Consider the following 27,782-nt stretch of genomic DNA (forward strand, 5'->3'; position numbering starts at 1 on the left):
ATTGCTAGTCTTGGTTTCTTCGCTTCCCCAAAAAACTGGCATAAATAGAGATAAAGATAAAATCTAGAGCTTGTACCGGAAAAAAAGAGCCCAAGCCTGTCAACCGAAATGTAAAACAGTTACAGCTCTTAGAAGGCGAAGAGGAAAAATAGATAACGAAGATGGGCCCACTAGGACTCCGTTGCCCATAATCCCAGAGCCGTAACCCATAGCAACCAATTGGATTCCAGCTGCTATTTGGCTTATGTCACCGTTAACCTGGAGTTGTAACCCATAGCAACTAATTAGATTCCATCTGCTATTTGTTTTTTTTGTCATCCATAATCCTGGAGCTGTAACCCATAGCAACCAGTTAGATTCCAGCTGCTATTGTTTTTTTTTGTCACGCATAAACCCAGAGCTGTAACCCATAGCAATCAATTAGATTCCAGCTGCTAATTGTCTTCTGTCGCCCTTATCCTGGAGCTGTAACCCATAGCAACCAATTAGATTCCAGCTGCTATTTGTCTTATGTCACCGTTAACCTGGAGTTGTAACCTATAGTAACTAATTAGATTCCAGCTGCTAGTTGTCTTCTGTCGCCCTTAACCTGGAGCTGTAACCCTTAGCAACCAATTAGATTCCAGCTGCTATTTGGCTTCTGTCGCCCTTATCCTGGAGCTGTAACCCATAGCAACCAATTAAATTCCAGCTGCTGTTTGGCTTTCAGTTATATAATCATGTCCTATAGCACATCCTGGGTTTAGAGTCAGATTTGTATTGTTATTTAGAGGATGGTTATGATTTATGCGAAAGCTTGGGATTTGCAGAAGAGCGATTATAGCGAAATTGCGTGCAGGCCCTGTGTGTCGTCGTGAGGCTCAGACATTCATTATTAGCTGTTGCTAGATGTTTAAAATGTTTTTTTTTTTCTATTCCACTTATCTCTGTAGCCTTGAGGTGAGGCGCGTTACCAAAGCAACCACAATAATGAACGTTCCTCCTCTCGCCGCCTCTGTATCTTCCTAGCAGGAGCCAAGCTGTATACAGATGCTGGGGATGCTACAGAATTTTACTCCTGCCTTCGATCCATCGGCTCGTCACTTCTTGCAGGTAATTTACACGTTAGCCAATATAGCCGCCATAATATATAGAGCCCAGCAATGTATTACACTGGCGGACAAGATGTCCACATTACATCGCCTCTCCCTGTATCTCTATTATTTGTATTTGTCTATTGTTCTCTGATATCAGCCATTTTTAGATGGGGAGAGACTGACTATGCTGCTTGTCAATAGTATAGGTGATGGCCAGTCCAGACAAATCCTCGCCATGAGATTTTGTACATTTATCCATCCATTTTGTATTATTGAGGGTAACTCGGGGCAGAATCCGCTGCATTTTTATCTGTCAAAATTTCCCACACAGCAATCACGCCACTAATTAGCCGGTGTGCACACTTTGTGTTTTTGTTACTTTTTTTTTTTCAGATTTGTCACAAAACCTGAAGGTTTTCCTGATGCCGGCAATTAAGAATCCTGAAGTCTCGTTCACACGTTGCTTATTTTTACCTTGCAGATTTGGAGCAGATTTGAAAAATCTGCATAATGTCAATTCTTTCAGAGTTTTTTGTTGCTGCAGATTTCACCCATACTCATGAGTGGGGAAAATTCTGCACCAAAAAAAACATGCAAAAAAATTATTTTCATTAAAAAAGGCACATATTTTACGATGCTTTCTTTCCCGCCCAGAGATGTCTGCACCAAATACTTAATGTGTGCACATACCCTTACAGCTACTAGAAGACTAGGTGAGATTTTAAAAAATGTGAACAATAAGCTGTTGGGGAAAAATCTGTCAATTTAACAGTGTCGGGGATTTAAATTCTGATGATTTTACAGTTTTTAAAAACCCACAATTCAGCATTTTTTTTGTTGGAACAGATGTCACTGTAGAATTTCCAGTGCAGAAAATCTGCAGCATATCAGTCCCGCATGGTCGACCCCGTAGGGTCCATCTTCATAGGACATTTTCATTGTAATTTTTCACAGCAGAGAAAAAGTAGCAGCAAATTCTTCTTCTATCTGACCTGCGTGAATATACCCCTAAAGAGGACCTGTCAAATGTCATACAGATGTATTTTTTTCCTGGTGTAAATGCCGCCATTCTACTGAATCTGGCATTGGTTTTCTTTTGTTCATGCATCTCTCTGTTCCTGGGATATGATCCTTTCGTACCTGTATGTAATTACTGTCTTGTTCACGAACTGGGCGTGGTTCATGAGAAGACACCAACAGAGAAGAGTTGATGGCACGCCCACTTGGCTAAATAGACAAGATTTACACGCAGGGAAGAGGAGGCCGTATCTCTGGAACCAAGAAAAAAAAAAACAAGACAAAGAAACTCCAGATTCTGGAGATGAAAAAAAAAATACATATTTATGGCAAGTGATAGGTCCACTCCTTTCATATTGAATGGATAGGTCATCAATTTAGGATTGGTTGGGGTATGAAACCAGGTACTCGCACTGATCAACTGCTATTACCTCTGGGGGTAGACAGATGTAAGCAGTGTATGAAGCAGAACAGTTCATCTCCATACACTGATTAGTGGCTACTGCCAGGGGCTGCAGATCAGCTACTGTTAAAGAGAAAAGGAGCTGATCTGCAGCATCTGGCAGCAGCCGCTAAAAAATGCCTGTGCATTAAGTGGATGTTCTGAGAAGCAATCAGAACAACAGTAGGGTGCACTCTGGTCTAGGATGTGGTATCTGTTTTACAGTCTATGTAAATGGGAGGGCTTGTCATGTGGTCTTTACAAATTAGAGGTCTCTATACTTTGGGGGTCTGATTTAGGGTGTTTATAAATGTGTACATTTGGTGTCTGTCTGAGGTCTTTATCAATAGACATCTAGTCTAAAGTCTGTATAGATGGGGGTCTAGTCTGAGGTCTGTATAGATAGGGGTCTAGTCTGAGGTCTGTATAGATGGGGGTCTAGTCTGAGGTCTGTATAGATAGGGGTCTAGTCTGAGGTCTGTATAGATAGGGGTCTTGTCTGAGGTCTGTATAGATAGGGGTCTAGTCTGAGGTCCGTATAGATAGGGGGTCTTGTCTGAGGTCTGTATAGATAAGGGGTCTAGTCTGAGGTCTTTATAGATAGGGGTCTAGTCTGAGGTCTGTATAGATAGGGGTCTAGTCTGAGGTCTGTATAGATAGGGGTCTTGTCTGAGGTCTGTTGGGTCTCTACATTTGGTCTGACTTGGCTTGCGGCCTGTATTTGTTTCGGAGCCTGGTTTGTTGAGTCTGATGAACTATGTGTTATATCTATAAATTGGGGACATGTCCTATAACGATGGGTGGATGATAATGCCACATATGTAGTATAGATCAGTTTTTCTAAATCTTGTAATGACTCACTATCCATAAGGATGTTTGTTAGGTTTTCATTTGACAAAAATCTGTCGAATCTGGATTTGACATCTCCAATATGGACAGAGCTGTATTCCATGGCATGCGCAATAGTTTGCATAACTGTTAAAAATGTAGATGGCAGAAGTCTAAATTAGTAAGAAAGTCTCTTCTTTATTGGACTTTTGGTGAAAAAATCCCTGATTACACCATTTTACCTATGAGTAGTGTGACCTGCGAAATCCTGTATCACTGTATAGCACTCGTCTTATGACACTAATGCTATAAATTTCCTCCAGTCTGTAAGATTTTTAATATCTGCTAATTAAATTCTGTATTAACTAGCAACGTGACTACAACTCTAGTCCCCGTACCTCACCGAATAACATGTGCAAGAAACCCAAAGAAAGCTTTGTTATCTGCAGACAGTAGCAATGCTTAATTAGCTCCTTCTAGTTCTTAGAAATCATCTTACTGCTGGAGAACATTCCTCACATTCAGAATAACCCAAAAATGTCACGCTTTTTGATTGATGAGAGGCCTGGGTAATTAATGTGAAGTACATAGCAGCTGTATTCCACAGAAAATGTGATATGATGGATAGATAGATAGATAGATAGATAGATAGATAGATAGATGTGCAGCGCCCCAGAGTCCTGGTCGTTGCAGTACTGTGGCTCCGCCACTATGGGGAGCTATGGTGCGTCTGATGGCACTGAGGGAGTTCATCTGATCAGGTATCACAGACACCAATACATTTCACAGCCGGGCCTCCGGGGGGAGCTAAGGGTGCTATTCATTAGGCCACTCCCCACCATAGTGGGTAAACTGGGGGTCAGGCAGGAAGTTAGATCAGAAAGCTGACTGGGTTGGAACCAGGCAACACCTTGTGGCAGAGGGTGTTGTAGGGGAAGATACAGTAGGGTCTCTGTCAGGGGTGGGATCCTGACAGAGGCTTGGCAAGAAGAACGAACGTAACGGGACCGTGCCTGCTCCGGGTAGCGGCGGTGCCCAAGAAAGGATTAGAAGAGAGATGGATTGTGCTGAGTGAGAAACGAGATCACGCAAAGGAGAAATACCAGTAGGAGTCGTGCTGTAAGATCGAAGCAACATCCTGCTGAGGCGCACTACCGGTGGCCGGAACGCTGAGGAAGTATCATAACATTCAGCTTCAAGCAATACTTCAAACAGCGGCAGGGCAGTCAGTCTAAGGCGGGCTGTCTAACTCAAATCACCTATGCAGTCTTGGGGGGCAACTTGTGGAGAGGGGCGACTCTAGGGTCCCGGAAGAGCTCCGAGCCTACCCGTCAAACGGGTGCCGTCCCAACCAGAACATCAGGGAGGGACGGAGGATTAGCAGAACATCATCTAATCGAGTTGTGAGGGAACTTAAGAAACAGACACAACAGTTGTGGGGACTTTCCGTAAGCACAGCAGGGAAGGACCACAACACATAGCGCTAGGGGGAAGGCACAGATTTCCTCCTGTGAAGAGAACTCTGGAGGTGCCATTGGACCGGCCGGACTTGCGCAGCCTGGTGAACCGTATTCTGGACTGAGGACCCAGAGATCTTCAGTAAAGAGGTAAAGAGACTGCAACCTGGTGTCCTCGTTATTTACCGCGACCTGCACCCCACAACTGCACCATTATCACCACACTCCAGTCCTATAGACCGTGCGCCCCACGGCAGGGTCACGGACCGGGGCCTAGCCGCCGTGACAACCCCAGAGCAGAGACTCACAGGCCCGGTACCGGGTACCCCTCGGCCCTGCGGCGGTGGGGGCGCTACAAAACTTGGCGTCACGAACAGGATCTACTTAAGCCTGAAGAATCAGGTCATGTGTGCCTTGGAACTGTGATTTATTGTGCTTGGACTGTACTTTATTGCAAGGACTGTGCTGCGCCATTTGCCGCCAAAATCCGCCGCCATTACAGCGCTGAGGAGAGCGCAGGAAGAGAAGAGGGGCGTGGAGTGGGCGTAGGCAAGCTGGAGAGCGCGAAAAAACAATGGCCGCCCAGTCCAAGTATTTCTGTGTCCTGCGGACGTGTCCGTCAACAGCTGAGGTCCGCCTCCTGATCCTGGTTGGAGGGTGGAGACCATGGAGACGGGGCCGCCCACGAAAGAGACCGCGGGAAGAAGACATTGGAGAGGAGGTAAAGATGGCGACACCGGAAGCACCGCACGGGAATGGTCGAACTCGGAGAGAGGCTGGACAGCCCGAGGTGGTCCAGGGTACGCCGTCACTGCGGGAGCTGACCCTTGCAGAACCAACGATGGGCCGACCTCCCCGGCCGCCGTCGGAAGAGTGTATGGCCGCGGCCGAAGCCCGGCGGATCGTTGCCCGCCTGGAGGCCGATGCCCGCGTGATCGCTCGGCTGGGCCAGCCCACGGAGGTCTGCTTGTCTCCAGTGTCCCCTGCTCCTCCCAACCCGGTCGCGGCTGAGAGTGCGCTGCAGATACAGGGCCTGAAGCTCATGCCTGAGGCCGAACACCTGCGGCGCTTGATGGCTGCTTGGCGAGCCCGACCACAACCGGCAACCCAGGTTAATCTAACCACCGTTGCGGAGCCCCCCTGTCCCATCCCACTGGGGTGTAGTGGTCTCTTTCAACCCTCAATGTGGACGCGGGGTTATACAAGAGATAGGAGAGCCGCTACAAGTCCATGTGGACCGGGAGGAGGTGGAGCCTTGCGAAGGAAGGTTCCCTCACGACCTGGAGCCAGGTGACGCGGTAACTTATACCAGATGGAGGAGAGCCGCGGGAGAGGCTGGCTGGATGGCGCGGGGCATCCAGCGGTGCGTTGCACTACAAGCCACTGCCGGAACACCGGGGGATAAATCTCCTACTGAAAAAACCGCTGAACCTGGCCCTGAAGAACAGCGGGGCACCCGGACTCACCATGTACCTTGGGGGCGTGCCGGAGCTTCAGTGAAAAGAACATCCCGGCGAGGGATCCTATCGTTGTTGGGGCGGGACGCGATCCTGGAACCAGCCGGACGACCCGTTGGTCTGGTGAGGCCCGGGAGGAAACCACCTTCTTCCCCGAAGAACGAGTAAGCATGAATGCCTTAAAGATGTACATAGCTTTTAACTGTTTGTTGTTTCCTGAATGTTGCTGCCCAAACCCGTCCAGGGTAAATTCTTAAAGGGATCCCTTTGTTGACCCGGGATCCCTATTGTTTTGTTTATTTTTTCTGAGTTTTGCACAAGTTTCTAGTTGAAAAGAACTGCCGAAATCATGAACAGTGCATGATGCGAACTTTTTGTATATAGTTAGCACCTTATTAAAGGTGCTCCCTACTGGTTTTACTTAAAAAAGGACTCTTTGTGAAGATACCACACTGGAACCTTTGCTGAGTAAGGACTGGTAGCTTGAGAAGAAATGCTACCTCATAGAGACTTGGTCCCTTCTTAAAGGGGATGTTCAATTGTTGCACTTAAACGGTGATATTGCTTTAAGACAGGTAGCAATAATGTTTGATGAAAGAAAGTGATGATAATGTGTACATGAGAAAGTTATATGTATCCAACCAGTTAATTGTGAAGAAATGATGATGATGTTTCTCGAAAGAAAGGGAATGATTGATAATGTTGATAGAAAGTGGGGATAGAAGGTAAACCCTGAGTCCTCCATAGAAAGTTAGTTTATTGTAAAGAGAGAGTTAATAATGTGTTACAGAGGACAGAAAGTGAACCCGTAGGGGTTAGGTAGTGAGTCCTCCTAGGAGCCATACGAAGATGGCTCAGTGGTCCTAAACTGAAAGAATGTTATGTTCTATACTGTGTATAGTAGTTGAAAAGGCAGTAGGCCCGGGCTGAACGGGGCGGTCCTGTAACAGAGAGGAGAGGCAGTAGGTCTGGTGCCGATAGGACAGGCGGTCCTGCAGATTTAAAGTAGGAGAATGAAAAAGTTAAAAACTGCCTTATAATGTGATTATAAGAAGGTCTTTAGTGGATTCCGAGTGTAAGTCCTTAAAGGCAATGTTAAATTATTGTTCAACAATTTTGCACTTAGCAGAATACCCGGTTGGGTACAAGCCAGTTATTTATAGCTTGTAATTTATAACGTTTAATTATGTTTGTAACGTTCAAGTGTCCTCACCTCCCATAAAGGGAAGCCTGTTCCAGTATACTTATTGTTATTGCACTCAACAAAACTGTATGTCTTTTTGCTAACTTGTATTGTTGTTTTCTTCCCAGTCCCGGAGTACTGTGTTTAACCAGGGGGGAGTGCAGCGCCCCAGAGTCCTGGTCGTTGCAGTACTGTGGCTCCGCCACTATGGGGAGCTATGGTGCGTCTGATGGCACTGAAGGAGTTCATCTGATCAGGTATCACAGACACCAATACATTTCACAGCCGGGCCTCCGGGGGGAGCTAAGGGTGCTATTCATTAGGCCACTCCCCACCATAGTGGGTAAACTGGGGGTCAGGCAGGAAGTTAGATCAGAAAGCTGACTGGGTTGGAACCAGGCAACACCTTGTGGCAGAGGGTGTTGTAGGGGAAGATACAGTAGGGTCTCTGTCAGGGGTGGGATCCTGACAGAGGCTTGGCAAGAAGAACGAACGTAACGGGACCGTGCCTGCTCCGGGTAGCGGCGGTGCCCATGAAAGGATTAGAAGAGAGATAGATTGTGCTGAGTGAGAAACGAGATCACGCAAAGGAGAATACCAGTAGGAGTCGTGCTGTAAGATCGAAGCAACATCCTGCTGAGGCGCACTACCGGTGGCCGGAACGCCGAGGAAGTATCATAACATTCAGCTTCAAGCAATACTTCAAACAGCGGCAGGGCAGTCAGTCTAAGGCTACGTTCACATTTGCGTTGTGCGCCGCAGCGTCGGCGCCGCAGCGCACAACGCAAACAAAAACGCACGCTAAAACGCTGCGTTTTGCGCCGCATGCGTCGTTTTTGGCCGAAAGTTGGACGCAAAAAAAATGCAACTTGATGCGTTTCTTGCGTCCAACGCTTGCGGCCATGCGGCGCAAAACGCAGCACAACGCATGTCCATGCGCCCCCATGTTAAATATAGGGGCGCATGCGGCGCCGCTGCGGCGCTGACCGCAAATGTGAACGTAGCCTAAGGCGGGCTGTCTAACTCAAATCGCCTATGCAGTCTTGGGGGCAACTTGTGGAGAGGGGCGACTCTAGGGTCCCGGAAGAGCTCCGAGCCTACCCGTCAAACGGGTGCCGTCCCAACCAGAACATCAGGGAGGGACGGAGGATTAGCAGAACATCATCTAATCGAGTTGTGAGGGATCTTAAGAAACAGACACAACAGTTGTGGGGACTTTCCGTAAGCGCAGCAGGGAAGGACCACAACACATAACGCTAGGGGGAAGGCACAGATTTCCTCCTGTGAAGAGAACTCTGGAGGTGCCATTGGACCGGCCGGACTTGCGCAGCCTGGTGAACCGTATTCTGGACTGAGGACCCAGAGATCTTCAGTAAAGAGGTAAAGAGACTGCAACTTGGTGTCCTCGTTATTTACCGCAACCTGCACCCCACAACTGCACCATTATCACCACACTCCAGTCCTATAGACCGTGCGCCCCACGGCAGGGTCACGGACCGGGGCCTAGCCGCCGTGACAACCCCAGAGCAGAGATTCACAGGCCCGGTACCGGGTACCCCTCGGCCCTGCGGCGGTGGGGGCGCTACAGATAGATAGATAGATAGATAGAAAAACACCTGACCAGCACCTACTAAGTGTGAACAGGTGCAAGCAGCAATAGCTGCATTATATAGAAAAATAAAACATTCTATTTTTTTCTAGATAGATAGATAGATAGATGATAGATAGATAGATAGATAGATAGATAGATAGATAGATAGATAATAGACAGATAATGATAGATAGATAGATAATAGATAGATAGACAGACATTTTTCAGTGCATGTGGAAACCCTGGAATACTTTTGATATACTTCAAATTGATTTAACGTGAATCAAATTTAGTGTAAAAATTTGTAAAATATGATGAATTTGAATTTGAACAGATTTGCATGAGTATTAAACCCCTATAGTTTTGCAACTGGTAGAGCTGGCTCTCCTTGCAATTACTGCTTATTTTGGGGTAATGTTCACAAATTGCCACAGAGAGTGGTTTCCACTTATTCTTCCTGGCAGATAACTAGATTTTCTCCAGGTTGTTCTGGTTGGTTGGTTGGATGGATGATGATGACGGGCTACAAATTCCAGAAATTCATGTGCATTGAGATCAGGACCTTATCATGGCCATCTTGTTGTTGTTCCTGTGCTTGGGATCTTTGTATTGGAGAGAGCTGAGCCATGGATAGTTGTGGGGCTTCACTGATGGCCCTGTCTAGGTAGTAACTGGGTGCTATCACGTAGCTTCCATTTCATCATTATTCCATCAGCGCTGGGATATTTATTGGGACACTTGGATATTATCTGTAGCATTTTTCTCTCTCGTGTAAGTCTATACTTTTTGCCTAATGTCATATACTGTTGATTTTCATTTCACAGTTTTCCGTAAGATTTCCAATGTGACCAGTGATACTTTAATAAGGCCCCCTACACATTAGATTAAAGTTGGCTGAAGGCACCAAGTTCGTTGTTTTTTGTAGAGTATCCTATGTGTAAAAGACATCCCAACTCTTCCCTGAAACATGAATGAAAAGATGAGGGGGCACGTTAATTTTCAACACTCAAACCTTTTATTCTCCCAGGAGATACGTCACCATCAGAGGTGTCTGGTGGTGACTTATTCCCCATTCCCAATTGAAAATATTTGCGCACTTGGCCAGTTTCGTTCCCCACATTGGATATTTAATTTCTTTAGTAGTTTTCTCTACTAATTTCTCCACCACAAGTTCTCCCGAACCTGGAACCTTCAGCAATCAGCTGTAATCTGTGCAGGAACTTTGGAGCAAGTGAACCATTTTACTATAGAGCATCCACAGGGAAAATTTGCTATTGGTCATACTTCAGGTTGAAAAAAAAAAAAATTTTTTTTACATGGTAGTTGTTACCTTTCGTTAATAAAGTTGCACAAAGTTTCAGTCTGCAATTGTCAATTCTTCAGATCACCTGATATTCAGCTTACAGCCTGATCCAATGCTCAGATTTCTCTCTTGTAGGGTGACTCTTGCAGTAAAGTAGACTGAATATGAGGCATGTGTGTATCCAGAGTACTGCTGTCTTCATTAGCTCATGAATCAGCACAGCTCCAAAACTGTGCCTACTTTCATCTCATGTCCTTTCTTCCTTGTAAAGAGCCTGATCCTCTGTTCTCTCAGAGACTATCATGGGGAGCATTGAAAGAGGTCTGGATACACATGAGAGCATTATACTGCCTCTGTACAAATCCCTTGTTAGACCGCACATGGAGTACTGTGTACAGTTTTGGGCACCGGTGCTCAGGAAGGATACAATGGAACTAGAGTGAATACAAAGGAGGGCAGCGAAATTAATAAAGGGGATGGGGGAACTACAATACCCAGAGAGATTAGCAAAATTATGATTATTTAGTCTAGAAAAAAGATGACTGAGGGGCAATTTAATAACCATGTATAAGTATATAAGGGGGCAATACAAATATCTCTCCGAGGATCTATTTATACCATGGTAGGTGACGGTCACAAGGGGGCATTCTCTGCGTCTGGAAGAGAGAAGGTTTTTCCACCAACATAGAAGAGGATTCTTTACTGTTAGGTCAGTGAGAATCTGGAATTCCTTGTCTGAGGTGGTGATGGCGAACTCAGTCGAGGGGTTCAATAGAGGCCTGGATGTCTTCCTGGAGCAGAACAATATTGTATCTTACAGTTATTAGGTTCTTTAGAAGGATGTAGATCTGGGGATTTATGCTGACGGAATATAGGCTGAACGTGGATGGACAAATGTCTTTTTTTTGGCCTTGCCAACTATGTTACTGCAGCACCCCAGAGTCCTGGTCGTTGCAGTACTGTGGCTCCGCCACTATGGGGAGCTATGGTACGTCTGATGGCACTGAAGGAGTTCATCTGACCAGGTATCACAGACACCAATACATTTCACAGTCGGGCCTCCAGGGGGAGCTAAGGGTTCTATTCACTAGGCCACTCCTCACATACTGGTAAAACTGGGGGTCAGGCAGGAAGTTAGATGAGAAAGCTGACTGGGTTGGAACCAGGCAACACCTTGTGGCAGAGGGTGTTGTGGGGGAAGATTCGGTAGGGTCCCTGTCAGGGGTGGGATCCTGACAGAGGCCTGGCAACTTGAGAGAACGTCAAGGGACCGTGCCTGCTCAGTATAGCGGCGGTGCCCAAGGAAGGATTAGAAGCGAGATGGATTGTGCTGAGTGAGAAACGAGATCAAAACAACAAGGAGAATACCAGTGGGAGTCGTGCTGTAAGACCGAGGCAACATCCTACTGAGGCGCACAACCGGCGGCCGGAACGCCGAGGAAGTATTTATAAATCTAGCTTCAAGCAATACTTCAAAACAACGGCAGGACAGTCAGTCATAGGCGGGCTGTCTCACCTAAATCACCTATGAAGACATAGGGGGCAACCTGTGGAGAGGGGCGACTCTAGGGTCCCGGAAGAGCTCCGAGCCTACCCGTCATACGGGTGCCGTCCTAACCGTAACATCAGGGAGGGACGGAGGATTAGCAGAACATCATCTAATCGAGTTGTGAGGGAACTTAAGAAACAGACACAACAGTTGTGGGGACTTTCCGTAAGCACAGCAGGGAAGGACCACAACACATAGCGCTAGCAGGAAGGCACAGATTTCCACCTGCAAAGGGAACTCTGGAGGTGCCATTGGACCGGCCGGACTTGCGCAGCCTGGTTAACCGTATTCCGGATTGAGGACCCAGAGATCTTCAGTAAAGAGGTAAAGAGACTGCAACCTGGTGTCCTCGTTATTTACTGCGACCGGCATTTCACAACTACACCATCATTCACCACTCTTTCACCGGACGTTCCCCTGACAGGCAGGGCCACGGACCGGGCCTAGCCACCGTGACAACCCCCCAGAACAGAGACTCTGAGGCCCGGTACCGGGTACCCCTCGGCCCTGCGGCAGTGGGGGTGCTCCATTACTATACAAACTTTCTCCCCTGGACTCTTTGTGGAGATCTTTGTACAGTCACCTCTCCCTTCCTACTGCTATTTCTAAAACTTAGAGAAGGGAGGGGGAGAGCAGAAAGAGCTGTCAGAACCAGATGGCAGATTTGTAAAATTTTTGCAGTGGATTCAGCTAGATAAATGACTTACAGACGATGCAGCAGCAAAATGGTCTGAAATTCTTAATGAATGACAAAATCTCAGACTCCTAACTTCTACATCTGTCTGATCATCCAGTGATACCTCTCTACATTCCTCATCCATGAAAACATGGATGACAAGTAAGTTAAAAAAAAACAGTAATAGGTCTTAATTTAAGGGGAATTTCCAGTCGCAACAACCACAAATCAATTAAAACTGTTAGATCGGTGGTTGACCACTCAGACACCCTCTATCAATCGATCAGAGAGACCCTGATCTCCCTTAACAGTGATGAAGCAGGAGTTTGAATTAAGCAATATCTCTGGAAGTAAGGAAGTCAGGCAAGTGAAGTTTGTGGCTGGAATATCCCTTCAATTACATCTGGACTTCCCATAGACTATAAACAGCCAAGCAGTTCACATTTTACTCTGCACTGATGTTCGAAAACAACAATGCAGTGTAATCAGCTTACACAAGATCTTGCAAGGGGGCATGGAGCTGGCTGTCAGACACAGCCAGACTCCCCACAGAAAAATGTAATTTGAAAGGGATTCGTAACTTAAAATATTTTTAGCAATCATTTTTGGTAGTAATAAAAAATAACAAACATAGACACCTTTCTTTTTGTCTTTACATTTTCCTCAAATATCAGAAAAAACGAATAAAAATGACATAAAAAATTAAGCAAAAAAAGAGAATATTTTTTTAGAGGCGCTAAAAACACATGTGCGATAAAACCTGAAATTGTGCCTGATCAGGAGGGGGGGAGGGGTGTAAAATGGCCCAGTCCTTTTACTTTATTATTAGAAAATATCTAATCAATTACTTTCACATTTGTGCAGAATGCAACATCCATCTTAGGCTGGTTTCACACGTCAGTGCCTCCAGTACGTGTAGTGACAGTTTTCTCACGTACCGGAGACACTGACACACGTAGACACATTCAAATGAATGGGTCTATGCAGATGTCAGCGTGTTTTGACAGACAATGTGTCCGTGTGGAAAACACGCAGACATGTCCGTTTTTACCTGGACAAACGTCCCGCCAAACATCCCGCACACGTGCACAGGGAGATACAGTGTACACTGTCCTCCGTGTGCACGGACGGCCACCGGAGAAGCAGCACTACTGTAAGCGCTGTTCTCCTGCGTGTGGTGCTGAAGCTGGCTGTCATTATTCTCTCCTGCTCGGCCGGCGTGCAGGGGAGAATGAATGAAAGAAAAAAAACAACGTGGGGTCCCCCCCCCTAAACTTTACAACCAACCCAGCAAAACTCACAGGTGCAGGCTGCTATTCTCAGGCTAGTAAGGGGCCATCGATATGGCCGCCCCCAGCCTAAAAAAAAGCAGCCCACAGCTGCCCAGAAAAGGCTGGAGCTTTGCCCGATTCTTCCCACTTGACCTGTAGCAGTGGCAAGTGAGATAATGAGGGGTTAATGTCACATTGCTATTGTAAAGTGACATTAAGCCGGCTTAGTAATGGAGAGGTGTCAATAAGACGCCTATCCATTACCAATCCTAGAGTAGTTAAATGGTTAATCAAACAGTATTAAACAAAGTATTTTAATGAAATAAAAAACAATATACAGTTTTTCCATCTTTGTTAGTCTGCCATTCCAATCAAAGCCCTCGATCTCCTGGAAAAAATGTCAAAATAATAAACCAACAATATACCCATACCTGTCTGGCGTACAGTCAGTCCCACGCAGCAATCCATATCTAGGGGAATGTACAGTTTACAATCGGGAGTGCTGCTAATGCGACCGCCACCGGTTGTAAACTACTGGGGAATGAATGAAATGCTGGGAGCGGAGTTTCAGTGACTAGCGGGGACGTCACCGAATCTGCGCTCCCTGCCGGCCTGAACTAAAATGAACTCTTCAGCGTGGGAAAATGCAGTCCACACTATGTGGATTTCAGTCAAGATGCCGCTCTGATTATTGTAAATGTCATTTTATATGTCCCCCATAGCATCTGTCTGAGCTCAATAGATAACTTTATATATATAGTTAAGTGATAGTGATGAGCGAACATCTTTAGTGATGAGCGAGCATGCTCGAGTGGTCTCCGAGTATTTTGCCATGCTCGGAGATTTTGTTTATGTCGACGCAGCTGCATGATTTGTGGCTGCTAGACAGCTTGAATACATGTGGGGATTCCCTAACAAACAGGCAATCCCCACATGTATTCAGGCTGGCTAACAGCCGTAAATCATGCAGCTGCTTCGACAAACTAAATCTCCGAGCATGCCAAAATACTTGGAGACCACCCGAGCATGCAAGGAGAAACCCAAGCAACGAGCATACTTGCTAATCAATAAACGTGTTCAGATTAGTTGTTATCTGATCATGCTCGGGTGCTAACTGAGTGTGTTCAGTGTGCTCAAATAATATGTTCGAGTCCCGCGGCTGTTAGGCAATCCCTGCATGTGTTGTGGCTGTCGAACAGTTGTGAGACATGCAGCCGCAGGGACTCAAACATATTTTTCAAGCACGCCGAAGACACTGTTAGCACATGAGCATGCTCGGATAACACCTGATTCGAACACGTTCACTCATCACTATTAAGTAACTATTTGATTTTGGGAAATATGTGGTTGTGGAGGAACGGGGTCAGTGGGTGCTCTCGTCTGCTGGCCCGGCTGTCTTTAGCAAGACTGCATAGACCAGGGCTCATACCACTGAACGCTCGCTCTATCTCCCGGTGGGCAATACACTACACAGACAACACAGGGTTAAGGTAAAACAGTGTGGCAATACTTTATTGAACCACAACATACGATAGCAAACAGAACAATCTCAGCAATTACCCCAACATAGTGCACATGACAGGGTCTTACTCTTCCGTTGTCTTGCTGGGATAATGGTAGATGTTATATCAGAGCTCCCAGGGTCACTATTCCACCTGTCATATACACACACAGAGAAGAGGTAACGATAAGCATAGGGGGATGACCAAGAACTGTCCATAGAGTCCATACAAGGTCCAAAGCCAGTTGACACGAGAGTCACCACCTGGCTTATCTGACCATCTCCATGGAACCAGGCGACCAGCGGGTTCCAAACCTGGCTTTCTCCAAATATATCCATGGTTCAGAGATGGTCACTGGATCAGATCTGTGTCCTTCCAACCGGAGCTGAAAACCCCTAGGTTGTTTCCTATAGAATCCTAGATCAGTGTCCCTCGTGATGGTGCCATGATAAATTGGCTGCAGTCTTTTCTCTTGTCTGTTGGGTGGTTTGCAGAATGTCCGGCTGGTAGCTCTGTCTTACTTCAGTTTTTTCATGGTGTGATCTCCGAGTCTTTTTATACCCAAAGCATGTAAGCTATTTTTAGAATTAAGGCCCCGTCTCACATAGCGAGATCGCTAGCGATATCGCTGCTGAGTCACAAGTTTTGTGACGCAACAGCGACCTCAGTAGCGATCTCGCTATGTGTGACACGTACCAGCGATCAGGCCCCTGCTGTGAGATCGCTGGTCGTGTCGGAATGGCCTGGACCTTTTTTTGGTCGTTGAGGTCCCGCTGACATCGCTGAATCGGTGTGTGTGACACCGATCCAGCGATGTCTTCACTGGTAACCAGGGTAAACATCGGGTTACTAAGCGCAGGGCCGCGCTTAGTAACCCGATGTTTACCCTGGTTACCATCGTAAATGTAAAAAACAAACAAACACTACATACTCACATTCCGGTGTCCGTCAGGTCCCTGGCTGTCTGCTTCCCTGCACTGACTGACTGCCGGCCGTAAAGTGAAAGTACAGCACAGCGGTGACGTCACCGCTCTGCTGTTAGGGCCGGCGCTCAGTCAGTGAAGGAAGCGGACGCCGGGGGACGCGAGGGTGAGTATGTACTGTTTGTTTTTTTACATTTTACACTGGTAACCAGGGTAAACATCGGGTTACTAAGCGCGGCCCTGCGCTTAGCAACCCGATGTTTACCCTGGTTACCCGGGGACCTCGGCATCGTTGGTCGCTGGAGAGCGGTCTGTGTGACAGCTCCCCAGCAACCACACAGCGACTAAACAGCAACGCTGCAGCGATCAGCATCGTTGTCTGTATCGCTGCAGCGTCGCTGTGTGTGACGGGGCCTTTAGGCTGTGTGCACACGTAGCATATTTTTCGTGTTTTTTTCACGGTTTTTCACTATAAAAACGCTATAAAACCGCAAAAAAAACCGCTACCATTAAGCATCCTATGTAATAGAATGCATTCCGCATTTTTTGTGCACATGCTGCATTTTTTACCTGAGCGGAATCGCATTCCAGAAACAAACGCAGCATGTTCATTAAAATTGCGGAATCGCGGCGATTCTGCACCCATAGGAGTCCATTGGTCTGCTTACTTCCCGCACGGGGCTGTGCACACCATGCGGGAAGTAAGCAGATCATGTGCGGTTGGTACCCAAGGTGGAGGAGAGGAGACTCTCCTCCACGGACTGGGCACCATATAATTGGTAAAAAATAAAAGAATAAAAATAAAAAATAGCGATATACTCCCCTTCGATGTCCCCCGCAGTCTTCCGGCCTCTCCGCTGCACGCTGCCGCTTCGGTTCCTATAGCTGCTGGGCGGTGAAGGACCTGCGATGACGTCAGTGTCTTGTGATTGGTCGCGAGACCGCATGTGACCGCTCACGCGACCAATGACGTCATCTCAGGCCCTTCACCGCACAACAGCTATAGGAACGGACGCCGCTGAGGTCTGCAGGTGAGTATAACCATGTTTTTTATTTTTTTTATTATTTTTAAACATTCTATCTTTTACTATAGATGCTGCATAGGCAGCATCTATAGTAAAAAGTTGGTCACACTTGTCAAACAGTATGTTTGACAAGTGTGACCAACCTGTCAGTCAGTTTTCCAAGCGATGCTACAGATCGCTTGGAAAACTCTAGCATTCTGCAAGCTAATTATGCTTGCAAAACGCTAGTTTTCTGCGGGTATATGCATGCTAATTCTGCATGCGATATACCCGCGGCAGGAGGCGCAGAATTGCCGCGGAAATTTCCGCGGCAATTCTGCAAAGTGTGAACTCAGCCTAAGGCCGGGGTCACACATGCGACTTTTACGGACGTAAGAGCGCAGAAACTACGTCCGTAAAACTCGCATAACATACGGCACAATTATTCTCAATGGGGCTGCTCCTATCAGCCGTATATTACGGATCCGTATTATACGGCTTTCTACGGCCGTACAAAATCGCAGCATGCTGCGTTTGTCAGCGTATTGCGCAAAAAAATCGCCAATGAAAGTCTATGGGGGCGAGAAAAATACGGATTCCACACGGACCAGCAGTGTGACTTGCGAGAAATACGCAGCGGTGTTAGTGAAAAGTCGGTAATTCAATTGCCGGCTTTTCATTTCTCCTGCACAAACCCGACAGGATATGATACATGGTTTTCATACAGTAAACCATCTCATATCCCCTTTTTTTTTGCATATTCCACACTACTAATGTTAGTAGTGTGTATGTGCAAAATTTCAGCGCTGTAGCTGCTGAAATAAAGGGTTAAATGGCAGAAAAAATTGGCGTGGGCTCCCGCGCAATTTTCTCCGCCAGAATGGTAAAGCCAGTGACTGAGGGCAGATATTAATAGCCTAGAGAGGGTCCATGGTTATTGGCCCCCCCGTGGCTAAAAACATCTGCCCCCAGCCACCCCAGAAAAGGCACATCTGGAAGATGCGCCTATTCTGGCACTTGGCCACTCTCTTCCCACTCCCTGTAGCGGTGGGATATGGGGTAATGAAGGGTTAATGCCACCTTGCTATTGTAAGGTGACATTAAGCCAGATTAATAATGGCGAGGCGTCAATTATGACACCTATCCATTATTAATCCTATTGTTTGAAAGGGTTAATAAACACACACACACATGATATAAAAGTATTTTAATGAAATAAACACAGCGGTTGTTGTAATAATATATTGTTCTCTCAATCCATTTCCAGGCCCTCGCTTGGCAAAATAATAAACGCACAAGATACATACCTTCTGCTGAAACGTCACGTCCCACGAAGTAATCCATCTGAAGGGGTTAACTAATATTACAGGCATGGGCTGCGATAAACCACTCGCTCGTGCCTGTAATCCCCGGGTGCTGAAAGGAAAGCTGGATCTGTACTTACAATGAGTCGCGGTGATGCGCCCCTGCTGGATGTTCTCATGAACTGCAGCCTGGGAACTTTTTCCCACGCTCCAGGTCATATGAGGACATCCACCAGGGGGCGCATCACCGCGACTGAAGGAAATGGAGGTCAATGACCTACATTTCATTCATTCGCCGGGGAATTACAAGCACGAGCACAGCTGCATTAGCAGGGCTCCTGCCTGTAATATTAGTTAACCCCTTCAGATGGATTACTTCGTGGGATGTGACAGTTCAGCTGAGGGTATGTATCTTGTGTGTTTATTATTTTGCCAAGCGAGGGCCTGGAAATGGATTGAGAGAACAATAAATTATTACAACAACCGCTGTGTTTATTTCATTAAAATACTTTTAAATCATGTGTGTGTGTGTTTATTAACCCTTTCAAACAATTGGATTAATAATGGATAGGTGTCATAATTGACGCCTCGCCATTATTAATCTGGCTTAATGTCACCTTACAATAGCAAGGTGGCATTAACCCTTCATTACCCCATATCCCACCGCTACAGGGAGTGGGAAGAGAGTGGCCAAGTGCCAGAATAGGCGCATCTTCCAGATGTGCCTTTTCTGGGGTGGCTGGGGGCAGATGTTTTTAGCCACGGGGGGGCCAATAACCATGGACCCTCTCTAGGCTATTAATATCTGCCCTCAGTCACTGGCTTTACCATTCTGGCGGAGAAAATTGCGCGGGAGCCCACGCCAATTTTTTCCGCCATTTAACCCTTTATTTCAGCAGCTACAGCGCTGAAATTTTGCACATACACACTACTAACATTAGTAGTGTGGAATATGCAAAAAAAAAGGGGATATGAGATGGTTTACTGTATGTAAACCATGTCTCATATCCTGTCGGGTTTGTGCAGGAGAAATGAAAAGCCGGCAATTGAATTACCGGCTTTTCAGATATCGCGCTGAATGAAATCTAAATACAGAATATATATATATGTGTCTCAATGACACATACAGGTCCTTCTCAAAAAATTAGCATATAGTGTTAAATTTCATTATTTACCATAATGTAATGATTACAATTAAACTTTCATATATTATAGATTCATTATCCACCAACTGAAATTTGTCAGGTCTTTTATTGTTTTAATACTGATGATTTTGGCATACAACTCCTGATAACCCAAAAAACCTGTCTCAATAAATTAGCATATTTCACCCGTCCAATCAAATAAAGTGTTTTTTTAATAACAAACCAAAAAACCATCAAATAATAATGTTCAGTTATGCACTCAATACTTGGTCGGGAATCCTTTGGCAGAAATGACTGCTTCAATGCGGCGTGGCATGGAGGCAATCAGCCTGTGACACTGCTGAGATGTTATGGAGGCCCAGGATGCTTCAATAGCGGCCTTAAGCTCATCCAGAGTGTTGGGTCTTGCGTCTCTCAACTTTCTCTTCACAATATCCCACAGATTCTCTATGGGGTTCAGGTCAGGAGAGTTGGCAGGCCAATTGAGCACAGTAATACCATGGTCAGTAAACCATTTACCAGTGGTTTTGGCACTGTGAGCAGGTGCCAGGTCGTGCTGAAAAATGAAATCTTCATCTCCATAAAGCATTTCAGCCGATGGAAGCATGAAGTGCTCCAAAATCTCCTGATAGCTAGCTGCATTGACCCTGCCCTTGATGAAACACAGTGGACCAACACCAGCAGCTGACATGGCACCCCACACCATCACTGACTGTGGGTACTTGACACTGGACTTCAGGCATTTTGGCATTTCCTTCTCCCCAGTCTTCCTCCAGACTCTGGCACCTTGATTTCCGAATGACATGCAAAATTTGCTTTCATCAGAAAAAAGTACTTGGGACCACTTAGCAACAGTCCAGTGCTGCTTCTCTGTAGCCCAGGTCAGGCGCTTCTGCCGCTGTTTATGGTTCAAAAGTGGCTTTACCTGGGGAATGCGGCACCTGTAGCCCATTTCCTGCACACGCCTGTGCACGGTGGCTCTGGATGTTTCCACACCAGACTCAGTCCACTGCTTCCTCAGGTTCCCCAAGGTCTGGAATCGGTCCTTCTCCACAATCTTCCTCAGGGTCCGGTCACCTCTTCTCGTTGTACAGCGTTTTCTGCCACATTGTTTCCTTCCAACAGACTTACCATTGAGGTGCCTTGATACAGCACTCTGGGAACAGCCTATTTGTTGAGAAATTTCTTTCTGGGTCTTACCCTCTTGCTTGAGGGTGTCAATGATGGCCTTCTTGACATCTGTCAGGTCGCTAGTCTTACCCATGATGGGGGTTTTGAGTAATGAACCAGGCAGGGAGTTTTTAAAAGCCTCAGGTATCTTTAGCATGTGTTTAGAGTTAATTAGTTGATTCAGAAGATTAGGGTAATAGGTCGTTTAGAGAACCTTTTCTTGATATGCTAATTTATTGAGACAGGTTTTTTGGGTTATCAGGAGTTGTATGCCAAAATCATCAGTATTAAAACAATAAAAGACCTGACAAATTTCAGTTGGTGGATAATGAATCTATAATATATGAAAGTTTAATTGTAATCATTACATTATGGTAAATAATGAAATTTTACACTATATGCTAATTTTTTGAGAAGGACCTGTATATATATATATATATATATATATATATATATATACTGTATATATGTTTTCCCGAACATTTGAGCACATAAATCCATTAGATGTCGGTTTTGCAAGCCTGCGCGAAAATCTCGCAGTACGGATGCCATACGGATTACATACGGAGGATGCCATGCGCAAAATACGCTGACACACCCTGACTACGGATCAACATTTTGGGAACATTTCTCCGTAGTACGGCCGTATAATACGTGGTGTGTTGTCTTACGCCAAGTGTGACCCCAGCCTAAGGGTATGTGCACACGTCAGGATTTCTTGCAGAAATTTCCTGAAGAAAACCGGAAATTTTCTGCAAGAAATCAGCATTTTTTTTGCTTTTTTTTTAGCATTTTGCAAGCGAAATTAGCTTGCAGAATGCTAAAGTTTTCCAAGCGATCTGTAGCATCGCTTGGAAAACTGACTGACAGGTTGGTCACACTTGAGAAAAAAAAGAAGGAGCAGCATCCATTCCAGGTGAAAGGTATCAAAAAAAGTCTTTATTCTGCCATCACCATGTGATGGCAGAATAAAGACGTTTCTTTGATACCTTTCACCTGGAATGGATGCTGCTCCTTCTTTTTTTTCTCTTGTGAGTATTGTTCCAACTGATCCTTGGACCTTGGAGCGTGCAGCCGATATCAGTGTGCTGTTGGTTACTCTTTTTTATACAGGTTGGTCACACTTGTCAAACATAGCGTTTGACAAGTGTGACCAACTTTTTACTATAGATGCTGCTTATGCAGCATCAATAGTAAAAAGATATCATGTAAAAAATGGTTATACTCACCCTCTGCAGACAGCCGATCTCCTCAGCGGCGTCCGTTCCTATAGATGGTGTGTGCAGGACCTTTGATGACGTCGCGGTCACGTGACCGCGACGTCATCGCGGTCACGTGACCGCGACGTCACGGAAGGTCCTTCACACACACCATCTATATGAGGGCTGTCCCACACGTCCAGATAATTCCGGTACCGGAATAAATCGGTACCGGAGTTATCCGTGTCCGTGTGCCTGGGAACTCACGGAGGCCATACGTGCGGCACACGTGTGCCGCCCGTATGGCGAGTGGGTACCACACGGAGCGTGTGGTACCCACTCTGCATGGTGCTGAAGCTGCGATTCATATCTTCCCTGCAGCAACGTTTGCTGTAGAGAAAATATGAAGAATAGTGTTTAAAATAAAGATCCATGTGTCCGCCACCCCCCCACCCCCTGTGCGCCCCCCCCGCTGGTCAGAAAATACTTACCCGCCTCCCTCGCTGCTTCCTGGTCTGGCCGCGGCTTCTCCTGCATGCGGTCACGTGGGCCCGATCATTTACAGTCATGAATATGTGGCTCCACCTCCCATAGGGGCGGAGCCGACTATTCATGATTGTAAATGATCGGCCCCACGTGACCGCATACAGTAGGAGGCGCGGCCAGACCAGGAAGGAGCGAGGGAGCGGGTAAGTATTTTCTGACCAGCGGGGGGGCGCACAGGGGGTGGGGGGGCGGCGGACACATGGATCTTTATTTTTAACACTATTCTTCATATTTTCTCTATAGCAAACGCTGCTACAGGGAAGATATGAATACCGGCTTCAGCACCATGTGGGGGGGACAGCGCTTACTGTAGCGCTGTCTCCTGCACGCACACGGACCCCAGACGGAGAATGTCCGTGTGAGGTCCGTGTTTTACGCGGACCCATTGACTCTATTGGGTCCGTGTAAAACGTGCGCTCCCACGAACACTGACATGTCTCCGTGTTTGGCACACGGAGACACGGTCCGCAAAAAATCAATGACATCTGCACAGATGCATTGATTTTTATGGGTCTACGTGTGTCAGTGTCTCCGGTACGTGAGGAAACTGTCACCTCACGTACCGGAGCCACTGACGTGTGAAACCGGCCTGAACGGAAGAGGCCGCATGCACCGCTGAGAGGCGGGAAGACTCCGGGGGCCATCGAAAGTGAGTTTATCACTTTTTTTATTTTAATTCTTTTTTTTTACCAATTATATGGTGCCCAGTCCGTGGAGGAGAGTCTTCGCTCCTCCACCCTGGGAACCAAACGCACATGATACACTTACTTCCAGCATGGTGTGCACAGCCCCGTGCGGGAAGTAAGCAGATCAATGCACTCCTAGGTGTGCGGAATCCCCGCAATTCCGCATATTTAATGAACATGTTGCTTTTTTTTCCGCGGTGCGATTTTTTCGCAGAAAAAAATGCAACATTTGCACAAGAAATGTGGAATACACTTAAAATAATGGGAGGCATATGTAAGCGTTTTTTTCGCGTTTATATCACGTTTTTATAGCGAAAAAAATGCGAAAAATACTGAACGTGTGCACATGGCCTCAAGGTACCTTCACACTCAGCAACTTTACAACGAGAACGACAACGATCCGTGACGTTGCAGCGTCCTGGATAGCGATCTCGTTGTGTTTGACACGCAGCAGCGATCAGGATCCCGCTGTGATATTGCTGGTCGGAGCTAGAAGTCCAGAACTTTATTTGGTCGTCAGGTCGGCGTGTATCGTCGTGTTTAACAGCAAAAGCAATGATGCCAGCAATGTTTTACATGGAGCTAACGACCTGTGAGAACGATAAGTGAGTCGCCGTTACGTCACAGGATCGCTCCTGCATCGTTCTGGAGCTGCTGTGTTTGACGTCTCTACAGTGACCTAAACAGCGACGCTCCAGCGATCGCCTCGTTGTCTATATCGCTGCAGCGTCGCTGAGTGTGACGGTACCTTTACACAGTATGTTAGATAGTATAGCAGTTGGCAAGTCTGTCTTGTGGACCCACCAGACATAAACACTTAAATTCACAAGCCAATATACAGACAAAAAGTCAGTTCTTTCAGTTTGCAAAAACATGGTTGTCTGGGAAATTAAGATACAATCTGGTTTCTTCACAGTGGTCTTCCCAGGATTCAATCTTACCACCTGTAGCATGGCAATGTTCAGTAGTGAGACACAGGCAGTGCTGCTAAAATGTTTCTCTGCCTAAAGATTTAAATTGTATTTTCCATCTTTACAGACATTTTGTGCCAGAACACCAAGATAAATCTGTATATTTTATTATTTTAGGGGAAAAACTAAAACGCTTTTTTTTTTTTTTTTTTAATTTCTTTTACTATAAAAGTAATTTAAAAAATAATGAAAAACAAATTACAGCAATCGCTTTTTAACAATAAATGTCATAAATCAGCAAATAACACGGACATATTTGGTGTCCCTGTAATCGTAACAATTAGTACAATACAGGGAGCAGATTATTTAGGGTGACCTGCAAATGTTTTTCTTTTCATTAAACCAATAAAAAAAAGGGAGCACGGAGTAAAGTGAGAAAACAGATCTGATCAAAAGTGTTTCATTTTTATGCGACACGTTGATAAATGTGGCACAAATAATGGCAACTTATTTTAAACTGACTTCAAAATCTATGGTCATCGTGATAATTCTCCCTCTTGTCTGTCTTCCTAGGACTCATCATTAACGAGAGATGAATTTCCGCTTCTGATCCTTATCAGCAAAATGAATTTCCTTCTTATGAATCATGTGACGAGGAAGAACGTTACGCTCCTGCAGACGGACAATACCGAAGACTCTGAACTGTGGGAGCCTCATACCGTGATTGTGGTGGTCATCTTCGGACTTGTGTGCGTCCTCCACCTGACTGCGTTCCTGTACACGGTTTGCCTGCAGAGTTACGTAAATGTTGGCGCCCAGGCCTTTTCACACCCCTTCCACTACAGACGACAAGACAAGGAAAAGAACGTGTTTTATGGGCTTATATCTCCCATATTCATGGACAATGAAGACTCTCAAAAAAAGGAGAGAACCCCAATAATGGTTGATATCTGACACCAAAATCCACTTCTTGGTCCCAATATCTGAACCTTTGGAAATAACTCATCGAAAAAAAAAAATATGGATAATATCGCTAAAAATCTGTACAGACAACCCAACTTCATTTTTCGTCAAGTGGATTTTATTTTTCTTTCTATTGACCACACTTGTTTAACGCACAATTTTAAAGGGGTTGTCGTATAATCACTTCTACGGCAGCTAGACATTAATCCCCAACCTAAAAGGTTATGTACACCTTGGTACAAATTTTTTTTTCACGTTCATTTTTTCCCTACATGTAAAGTTAATACTTTCTAAATAGAAAAATATTTAGAATTGAGAGTACTTTCTAAATAGTAATTATTGAAAAAACATCTACCATTTTGATTCTGCCGAGTGTATATAAATCCTTTATCTAGCGAAAAGATCTGCAAAAAAAGTTACCTATCCCCCAGAGCTTGTGATGGCTCTCTGCTCTCCAGTCCCTTTTCTCCATTTTCGGTCTGAGTGCGATCCGACAAAACATCAGATTGCACTTGGACCAATGTTAGTCTATGGGGCCCATGCACAGAGTTGGTCCAAGGAAAAAAAAATTGCTGCATACCCAGGTTTGATTCGATATTTGGAACACACTCAGCCATGCAAGTCAATGAGTCTGTTGAAACCATCAGACTGCACTCGGATGACATCTGACTGCAGTCCGATTTCCACAGACTGATAGAAAAATTCGCCATCTCCTCATCTGAGAGAATCGGATCACACTTTGATCAGAGATTGATCAGACTGTGATTTACACTGTTATGTGAGCCTAGCCTTAGAGATAGCACCAGGGAAGTGGAGGGGATTCTACAGATCTCCAGTGTGGATAGGGAAGAAAACATCTATAGTCTCATGGAGGGCAGAAAAATAATAGGCTGCAGAAAGGGAGGAAAGTACATGAAGAGGGAAAAAAGCGCAGGGAAAAACTTTGCTGACATACATGAGCTAGTGAAGACAGCAACACCTTGGATACACACAGAACTCATATCCAGCCTATATTACTGGGAGAGACACTCCAACGCGAATACAATCTAAAAATTGGATCCATGTACAAACTAGGGGTCATAAAATGGAGTCATATTGCAGACAAATGTATTACAATTTATTATCTAAAGGTAACCACTAACAATCATTTATTGCATGACAAGGGCATCCCTAGCCTTTAAAGTAATGACTAAGTATTTGGATACCTGGCCCCCCAGTAAGAAGCTATAATCTGAGGAACTTGGCAGAAAGTGTTTAATTCCAATGCAGCGCCACCAAATCAGTGGGCTGCCCTCATAATGTGAGGATATGCCAGATCCTCCGGAGCAAATACTATTTGTAGCTATTCTCCACTCTGGCTGATGAGGGTCCACGGGGAACACTCGTTCCACATTAACCTAAAATGACATATTCGGGATTGTAATGATCGATTTTCTAAACCTGACAACCACTTGAAGGCTAAAATTTTCAGCCCGATAGGCCCAACCCAAATATGAGATCAGTGCACCATCCTGGGGCATAATTGGACTGACATTAAGGTCTCCTTCACACGAGTTTAAATGTTTTCTTTGATTTTTTTGCAGAATTTATTACTGTTTTGGTGGCATTTGCTTATTTTGTAAGAATATATGCAGTACATGCATTTTTCAAGGTTTTATGAAGAAAAATGGAAGATACCCTAAGCTGGTTGTTTTTAAAGAAAAATGACAAAAACCAAGACAATGTGTTGTATTTTGTAAAATAGTATAGTTTTTAAGGTATAAATGCATGGAAAAGCGCCCAAACGAGCACCGGTTTTGCAGAATTTGTTGCAGATAGATGTTGGTTTTCAATTAATAGAAAAATATGAAACCTTCCAAAAAAATGCATGTTTTTTTCCCAACAATTTATTCTTGTTTTTTTCTTTTTCACATTATCATAGGCTTCCTTTTGAAGATAAAAAAAAAAACAAACAAGAAAAACAAAGATATAAAAGAGCAATAACTTGTCCATTGCAGAAGTCAAACAATGCCTCTATTGGGCTGTGGTAAAGAAAAAAAACATTCTTTTTGGCATGATCAAATCAAACAAATGAATCAAAAAATATTAGATCATTTCATTTGTATTGAGGAAAATTAACCTATATAATGTGTCTGTGAATGGCAAAAGTATGTGACCCCTTGTGCTCTAATATCTGCATCTAAACAATTCCGGCATTGTAGATTAGTGCCGCCCATCAGCTTGGAGGAATTTTAGCCCATTCCTCCCAACAAAACAGCTTCAACGCTGTTATGTCGGTGGGTTTTCTCCCATGACCTGATTTCTTCGGGGCCTTCCACCTCATTTCTATAGAATTAAGGTCAGGGCTTTGCCGAAAATTAAATTTTATTCCTCTTTAACCATTTTTGGTAGAACAATTTGGGTTCTTTCTCTCGTTCTCGTCCAGCATGACCCACTCTATTGAGATATAGGTCATGAACAGAAGTCCTGACATTTTCCTTTACAATATAATGATAATATTCTGAACTCATTATTCCATCAATGATGGCAGCCGTCCTGGCTGACATGCAGCAAAACAAGCCCAAATCATTATATTACCA

At 45.3% G+C, this 27,782-nt stretch overlaps 1 protein-coding gene across 1 annotated transcript; it reads left to right on the forward strand.

Annotated features, from left to right (window-relative positions):
- Positions 1–916: 916 nt before the first annotated feature.
- On the forward strand, positions 917–27,231 carry LOC143774565 (uncharacterized). Its single transcript, XM_077262286.1, has 2 exons — positions 917–1,092; positions 24,814–27,231. Exons 1-2 carry the CDS (start codon positions 1,030–1,032, stop codon positions 25,192–25,194), a joined length of 444 nt encoding a protein of 147 aa, XP_077118401.1. The 5' UTR covers positions 917–1,029; the 3' UTR covers positions 25,195–27,231.
- Positions 27,232–27,782: the final 551 nt, after the last annotated feature.

Source organism: Ranitomeya variabilis, chromosome 5 (assembly GCF_051348905.1).
Source record: "Ranitomeya variabilis isolate aRanVar5 chromosome 5, aRanVar5.hap1, whole genome shotgun sequence".
Classification (NCBI taxonomy): Eukaryota; Metazoa; Chordata; class Amphibia; order Anura; family Dendrobatidae; genus Ranitomeya; species Ranitomeya variabilis.